The 8985-nt window shown below is 36.7% G+C and overlaps 1 protein-coding gene across 4 annotated transcripts in view; it reads right to left on the bottom strand.

Moving 5' to 3' along the window:
- Window positions 1-8985, bottom strand: part of CDH18 (cadherin 18) — a 1176273-nt gene that overhangs the window by 74584 nt on the left and 1092704 nt on the right. For all 4 annotated transcript variants that reach the window (XM_017893219.1, XM_017893218.1, XM_017893220.1 and 1 more), the window contains one exon: window positions 8528-8664. In XM_017893219.1, coding sequence (XP_017748708.1) covers window positions 8528-8664 — 137 coding nt within the window. The remainder of the gene's footprint in view (window positions 1-8527; window positions 8665-8985) is intronic.

Below are 8985 nucleotides of genomic sequence, written 5' to 3'. Positions count from 1 at the left end.
CCCGCCTCGGCCTCCCAAAGTGCTGGGATTACAGGCTTGCGCCACCGTGCCCGGCCGGCAGGGTTTTTATATTGTTGGATGCAGCTGCTAACCAAAAATAATTTCATATTAAGGGGCAGTAAGGAATACACTCACAAACACTACATTTCATTTCTATCATCTGACATTAACAGTTGGATTCCATTTGAAATTTGTGGATTCTAGTCTTTCAATATGTTTGCATGAGAGTTGAGAGAAAAATAACTAAAAAGAGTCAATGAATAAAGAAAACACAAACATTGGTTTGTGGACTGTTCTGTATGTAATCTTTATAAAGAAAAGGTGAAAAGACAGCTGAAGCGATGCATACAATATGCACTTTTGTTGTTTCACTTGTAAATTCCGGAAATAGCAGAAGCTTTGAGACACATTGAAAGTTTCCATAAAGTATCATCTCCCAAACTTTGGCTCTTTTGGAAGTTTAACTGTTATACAAGCAATGAATGATTAGAGTTTCCTTTTCGTGAATTGATCAGGTCAAAGAAATTTTTACATTTAGTGCATAGAACAATGTTAAATAGGATATTTGCATTAAATTATGAATAAATTGTGTAGTGAATCATGAAGTTGTTAAGCTGTTATGATGGGTGGAGAAATTAGGAGAACATATTTATGTGTGTAACACAATTTACTAACCACGTTCTATATACCAAGACATTCACTAAGTATTTGACAATACTATGATGAACCAAGATAAGTTAGACCAGATTTCTAAACTTGATTTCTAAACCCATAGAGGTGAAAAAAATACTACAGTGAAATGTGATAAGTGCTATACTTAATGCATGCACAACATTTACCTGTGGAAGGAAAGAAACTGTACATTTGTCTAAGTTGTTGCAAAAAATTTTACAGATGTGACATTTTAAACAGTTCTTATAAGTAAGTAACTTTGTAAAGCAGAGCAAAATGAAAACAGGTCACTGAAAGATGAAAGGATTATGAAATTATTGAAAAATCCTGGCCTGTTTGGGGACTATGACTAAAAGCACAATGCACATTTTTCAGAGGATTAAGCTGAAAACAGAGAGGGCTGAGTCTTGTTAAGGAAATCCATCCATGTGGAGTTTATTTCTTAGACAATCAGGAAACGTGTATGTGTCTCTGTGCATGTGTTTGTCATAGGATTGGAACTAAATGGAGCTATGATTTAAATCAAATTGTGGTTAGAAACAATGTTTCTTAACCTTAACCTTAACTTTACATTAGATTCATATAGGGCAATGGTCCTTACACTTTAGCATGAATGAGAAACACATGGAAGGCCTGACAGAACCAAGGTTTCTGGGCCTCAACCACAGAGTGTCGGATTCACCAGATCTGGGCCGAGGCCTGAGGATCTGCATTATTAGTTCCCATGGAACACACTTTGAGAGCTACCAGTTTGGAATGTAAGATGCTGAGGACCTTCTTCAGGAAAAATGAATCTCAGAATCTCAGATAAGCAGTGGGTATAGCACTCGAGGGGATTCAAAAACATAATGTGTAGTTAGGTTTGAGATCCAGATATTGCGAAATATCACTCAGATAATGGTGTGAATGATGCAGTATATGGTACTGTGATGGTTAATTTTATGTGTCAACTTGCCTGAGCCATGGAGTGCTCAGATATGTATAGTCACACATTATTCTAGGTGTTTTGGAAGGAGATTAGCATTAGCATTGGGAGACTGAGTAAAGCAGACAGTCTTTCATATTGTTGGTGGGCCTCATTCAATCAGTTGAAGGCCTTACTAGAACCAAAGTACTTCCCCAATGACAGAGAATTCTCCTGCTTCACAGCTTTGCACGAGCTTTTCCTGGCTCTATAGCAGTCTGCCTGCCTTCAGACTCAAAGTGGGATACAGAGTCTTCAGATTTGGGATTTGTCAGCTTCCATAATCACGTGAGCCAAATTTTTATAATAAATCTATCTGTTCCCCCTCTCTCTTTCTCTCTCTCTTTCTCTATCAGTCTATTTCCATATCTCAATATATGTACATATATATGTGTCTCTGTGTGTGCACACACACATTATACACACATGCACACACACACACACACACATCCTCCCTATCACTCTGTTTCTCTGGAGAATCCTAATACACAAATTCAGACACATTTGGAATCAGAAGAGAATATGCAGGGCAACCTTTACTCATCCCTCAACTCAAGACTGAATCTATGCATTATCCTCTCTATAAAACCTTCACTGATCCCCTTAGAGTGATTAAACTACCAGTTTTGTAGCCCCTAAAAAAATCTCTCTTATCCCTAAAAAATTCTGTTTCCACAGTAATTTTCCAAAATGCCATTATCTACTTACCTTGTCTTATGAATTACACTCAAACGCCTCAAACGCAAAATAATATTCTCAATATCCCTAGTGTCTAAAATACCACACTGCCTAGCAAGTATCATTTATTAACATATTCTGCATGAGTTAATTGAAAGATACTTTAGGATAAAGATGATAAAGTATCCAACACCAAAATACTGGAATGGGAGCTAAAATATAGAAAATTTTAAGAGATAAAAGAAAGATGAACATAGTCAAATGTCACCAAGAAATGAGGGAAAATGAAAGGTAAAAGTACTGATAGGTTTTGGTTATTAGGCAGTCATTGATGTCCTATTTGTAGGTCCTAACAAAGAGTTGGGATGGAAATATGCATAATATGCATTATATAAGGGATGCATGAAGGGAACATTGAGTGATAGTATGTAAGTTTGAAGGAAAGTTTATTATCCAGTAAGAATCTCATAGCCACTGGAGAAGAGCTCATCCCAGCTGGCACATGATCTCAGCCTTTTGAGACCTTAAGTAGAGAACTCAGTTGAGCCCACCTGAATTTCTGACCTACAGAAATCTTATTATTATCTGTTACACAACAATAGAAAACTAATTTAAATTACCAAACAGCTGTATTATAGATTGCACAGAGGGAAGGTGGTGTTACCCACCGCAGAAACATTCTGTAGGTCTTTACTTGGAAAGTACTTTTCCCCAAAAATTGTGATATATCATGAGAATACAACACTTTCTAGGTCTCTGACCATAGCCAATATCTTGAATTTATCATCCTCATAATGTTATCTTTACAATTCTAAAAGTTAATTTCCTTCACAATACGAATTTCAAAAATAAATAACAAAATAAACTTTAGTGAGTTAAAATAACCTGACCAATGATTGGGCTCACCAAACATCAGCTTCCCTAAAGGGCCATATTAGAATAAGCACAGATTTAGGCACTGGAATATTTATATTGGTATCTTGTATGACCCTGAAACAAGGCCTGCTCACAAGAAGGAAGGAGCACTGTTTCTCCCTTGCCCTCATTCGTTCCTGGATACTGCAGCTGCAATGCCTCACCTGCCCAGAGGAGGCACCTTTCTCTTGTTGACATAAACCCCTAGGTAGGCTAAAAAAAATACTTAACAAACATTCACTACTGAATGTCACTTCACAAAACAACTGGCTCTTCAGAAACTGTACATTAAGAAGATTTCTAAAATACAATTTGAAAAGTATCAGCTCCCCTTCCAAAACAGAATATATCAGAAAACACTTGGGTAACGTGGCTGATGTTGAGGTTAAGGTTGACAAACAATTGTATCTGGCAATGTTCCTGATGACACTAACAGTCAATTAAGCCAAGTAATCAGTGCATGCATTTCATTTCTAAATACAGTCTCCCAACATGGCTATAAAATCTTTACTAGTGCTCTTTCTTTCTATACACCTATTTATGATTAGAATTAAATTATATTTTAGTAATGCTCATTGAGGTGTTCTCCAAGGTTGTTTTATCACATCTAAAAACTCAGAAAATTACAATTTTGTACTGCTTTACTTAGTAGAGATAGATCAACTCAAACCCCATATAAAGTATTGCACATAATAAAAATATACCTATATTTTACCAAGTAAATATATAATCAGGATGTTACTTAGTAAAACAGGCATTTATTTTGGTGATGATTGCAAATAATATAATTTTTATGAGTGCATGAACTCGTATATATTCATAAATTACATTCTACTTAATGCAAATATTATTTGGCATGAGGTAGTGAATAAAAATTAATCTAAAGCATGGGTTCTGATTGAAATGCTTCTGGAGTTGATTCTCTTTCCTGAAGAAGTAGCTCAACACCCTTGTATTAGTCTGTTCTCACGCTGCTAATAAAGACATATCTGAAGCTGGGGAGGCCTCACAGTCATGGCGAAAGGCAAATGAGAAGCCAAGTCACATCTTACGTGGCAGCAGGCAAGAGAAAGTGTGTGCAGAACACCCCTTTATAAAACTATCAGATTTCATGAGACTTTTTCACTATGATGAGAACAGCATGGAAAAGAGGAGCTCCATGATTCAATTACCTGCCACCTGCTCCCTCCCACAACACGTGGAAATTAGGGGAGCTATAATTAAAGATGAGATTTGTGTGGGGACACAGTCAAAGCATATTATTCCACTCCTGGTCCCTCCCACAACTCATGTCATCACATTTCAAAACCAATCATGTCTTCCCAACGATCCTCCAAAGTCTTAACTTATTTCAGCATTAACTCAAAAGTTCACAGTCCAAAGTCTCATGTGAGACAAGGCAAGTCCCTTCTGCTTATGAGCCTGGAAAATCAAAAGCAAATTAGTGACTTCCTAGACACAATGGGGATCCAGGCATTAAGTAAGTAAATATAGCCATTCCAAATGGGAAAAATTGGTCAAAACAAAGGGGCTACAGGCCCCATGCAAGTCTGGAATCCAGCGGGGCAGTCAAGTCTTAAAGTTCCAAAATTATCTCCGTTGACTCCATGTCTCACATCCAGATCATGCTGATGCAAAAGGTGGGCTCCCATGGGCTTGGGCAGGTCCAACCCTGTGGCTTTGCAGGGTACAAGACCCCTCCTAGCTGCTTTAAGGGCTGGCATTGAGTGTCTGTGGCTTTTTAAGGTGCAGAGTGCAACCTCTCAGAGGATTTACCATTCTGGGGTCTGGAGGACATTGGCCATCTTCTCATAGTTCCACTAGGCAGTGCCCCAGTGGAAACTCTGTGTGGGGGCTTGCACCCTACATTTGCCTTCTGTATTACCTTAGCAGAAGATCTCCATGAGGACCCACCCCAGCAGCAAACTTCTGTCTGGATGTCTAATGGTTTCCATACATTCTCTGAAATCTAGGAGGAGGTTCCCAAACCTCAGTTCTTGACTTCTATGTACCCTCAGGCTCAACACCATGTGCAAGCTGCCAAGGCTTAGGGCTTGTACCCTACGAAGCCACTGCCCAAGCTATACCTAGGCCCTTTTTTTGTCACAGCTGGTGCGACTGGGATGCAGGGCACCAAGTAACTAGGCTACACACAGCAGGGGGCCCTGACCCAGCCCGTGCAAACATTTTTCCCTCCTAAGTCTCTGGGTCTGTGATGGGAGGGTCAGCTGTGAGGATCTCTGACACGCCTTGGAGACATTTTCCCCATTGTCTAGGTTTTTAACATTTGACTCCTTGTTACTTATGCAAATTTCTGCAGCAGGCTTGAATTTCTCCCAAGTAAATGGGTTTTTCTTTTCTAGCTCATCATCAAGCTGTACATTTTCCAAACTTTTATGCTCTGCTTCCTCTTGAACTCTTTGTCGCTTAGAGATTTCTTCCACTGGATACCTCAAATCGTCTCTGTCCAGTTCAAAGTTCCACAGATCTCTAGGGCAGAGGCAAAAAGCTGCTAGTCTCTGCTAAAGCGCAATAAGAGTCACCTTTGCTCCAATTCCCAAAAAGTTCTTTATCTCCATCTGAGATCACAACAGCCTGGACTTTACTGTTTACATCACTATAAGCATTTTGGTCAAAGCCATTCAACAAGTTTATAGGAGGTTCTAAACTTTCCCACATCTTCCTGTCTTCCGAGCACTCCCAGTATCTCAGAAGTTCCAAACTTTTCCACTTTTTTTTTTATCTTCTTCTGAGCCCTCCAAAGTGTTTGAACCTCAGACTGTTACCCGATTCCAAAATCACTCCCACATTTCCAAGCATCTTTACAGCACTACCTCACTCTACTGGTATCAATTTACTGTATTACTCTGTTTTCACACCGCTGATAAAGACATGCCTGAGACTGGGTAATTTATAAAGGAAAAAAGTTTAATGGACTTAGTTTCACATGGCTGGGAAGGCCTCACAATCATGAAAGAAGGCAAAGGAGCAGCAAAGTCACATATTACATGGTAGCAGGCAAGAGAGAGTGTGTGCAGGGGAGCTCCCCTTCATAATACCATCAGACCTCCTGAGATTCATTCACTATTATGAGAACAGCATGGGAAAGACCAGCCCCCATGATTCAATTACCTCCCATTGGGTCCCTCTGATGACACGTGGGAATTGTGTGAGCTACAGCTCAAGATGACATATGGGTGAGGATATAACCAAACCATTTCGGCCCTCATAATTTTTTTCTTGGATATATTTTTCCATTCATCCCTTTATTTCTTAACTAATTTTTAATAAGTTCTTATTATTTAATTGCCATTTAATTTGTTCTTATGTTACTAAGGATCCATGATTGCTAACGTCTGGCTATTTTGAAGATGAAAATAACCAGAAGTGATTGCAATTGAACTCACTCATGGATTCTTTAGAGCACCCCTTTAAAAGGAATTAGTGAAAAGTTACTTTTACAGAGATATTATGTTGAAAAACTAATCCAAATGAAAGTCACTTGAGCTAATTTTGTAGACACCAAAATCCAAGTAGAATAAAAAACACTGAAATAGCCTCATGATTGTTATATAACTAAGGGCAATAGAAGCATGCATAAACTACAGTGCAATACCACCTCACACCACTAGAATGGCTATAATAAAAAGACAGATAGTAATAAATGTTGGTGGAAATATGAAGAAATTGGAAACCTTATTGCTGTTGGAAATATAAAACAGTGTATCCACTTTGGAAGACAATCTGCCAGTTCATCAAGTGGCTACACACAGAATTACCATATGAGTTACCTGCAATTTCACTCCTAGGCATATACTCAAGAGAAATGGAAACATGTCCACAACTACTTTCACACCAATGCCTATAGCAGTATTATTCATATTAGGAAAAAAAGATGGAAACCAGATGAATGTTTGTCAAGTAAAGAATGGATAAATATGTGATATATCAATACAATAGAATAATTTTGGTAATAAAAAATTAAGTACTGATGACACATACTATAATATGGACAAATATTTAACACATCATGCTCAATGAAACGAACCTGTCACAAAGGACTACCTATTATATGATTATTTTATATAACAAAGCAATAGCAGGCAAATTTATAGAGACAGAAAGTAAATTAATGGCTTCCTGAATTAAGGTGAGGCAGTGTAGGGGATTATGACTAAGTAATGAAGAATTTTTTTTTTTTTTGAGTAATAAAAATATTTTGAAATTGGTTGTGGTACTGGATGTACAACTCTGTGAATATTCTAGAAACCATTGAGTTATACACTTTAAAAGGGTACATTTTATGCTGTGTGAATGATATATCAATGAAGTTGTTATAATTTTAATGTTTTAGACCATCTGAAAGAAAACAGAACGTGATTTTACTTTACATGGCACTATTTTCAAATGTGAAGTATTCTTAATCTCTAATATATTAATGGTTTTTCATGAATACATCAAAACATTTCCTAAATATATATATAAACTCTTCATCACTTTTAAAGTGAGGATAATTGGTACCTTTGGTCTACTTACGAATATGTTAAAAAAAACTTTATTGTTATGAAGATGGATTCATTTTCTTAGAATTATATTCTAATTTCATTTAACACAGTCATGTCTACCTTTATGATCCTAGCAGTATTATGGATACGCATTTTTGTATGTTGTTTCCTAAGCTTAGGTGTTTATCACAATGGAATATTCTGGGTGGAGGTAGAAGAGTTACCCTCAGCTTTAGATCATGTACTTGAAGAGACCCTAGATCTGTCTGTTGAAATTCCAAGAATTATTCTTTTACTGTAAGTTCTATAAGTGTTTTTGAAACTTGAGCAGAGGTGTTATATTGACAAAATAATCAATGTGCAATTATATATTTTTATTTCATTCTTTTCCCTAAACTACCACACATATGAGGCACCCTTCTTCCAAAGACTTGATAGGTTAAGTATGGCAAAAGCAAATGGAAAAGCAAGTCTCCCAATTAGAAGGAGAACCAAATGCCCTTGACTCAAGGATGAGGTATAAGTGTTCTGTGATGCAAATTTTCCATCACCGTGCCAGAATTACAGTAAGGAGGAATGTATAAGACTTATTCATGCTATCTGATAAGGATAAAGTATATCTAATACACTCCCCTTACTCTCTGATAATAAATTATATTTAATACATTCCACTTACTCTCTTAGATTCTGATATCAAAAATAAAGATTATGAGAGCCCTGCTCTTAAGGAAATTTCATTATAAGTCTTCTTGTACAAGTGACATCTTTTACTATGATATATGAAGTAGTTTACCATTTTCTGAAGCAGTGACTGTGATGTTGTACCATGGAGTTTCTTCTCTGTCAAGAACCTTTGTAGTCTTAATGGTTCCAGTATTGGCATCAATGTTGAAAAATCTGTCATCTTCAGCATTGTAGTTGATGAAGTATCTAGAGAAAAAAAGAGAATTTTTTACTTGATGTTATAATGAAGAAAATACAACTGAACCAAGAGAAGCATTATATTTAAATACATTAAAATATTCAAATATTCTATATTTGATTACATGGCAGTTTTATATTTTATAGACTTACATCAATTATTCTTATCTGTCAGTCTTTAATTCTAAGTTCAATTACTAATTCAAAGAATAATTTTATTAGGTCTTACCAAGTTCCATGAATAAAAGTAGATAGTAGAAACACAGGGATTAATAATGGAGAGACCAAAAGAACTCACCTCTTAGAAACCTATAATATGTTTAATAAAAA

This window comes from Rhinopithecus bieti, unplaced genomic scaffold, assembly GCF_001698545.2.
Source record: "Rhinopithecus bieti isolate Rb0 unplaced genomic scaffold, ASM169854v2 scaffold_21891, whole genome shotgun sequence".
Lineage (NCBI taxonomy): Eukaryota > Metazoa > Chordata > Mammalia > Primates > Cercopithecidae > Rhinopithecus > Rhinopithecus bieti.
The sequence above is the reverse complement of the archived record's forward strand: the minus strand, read 5'-3'. Positions and strand labels throughout refer to the sequence as shown.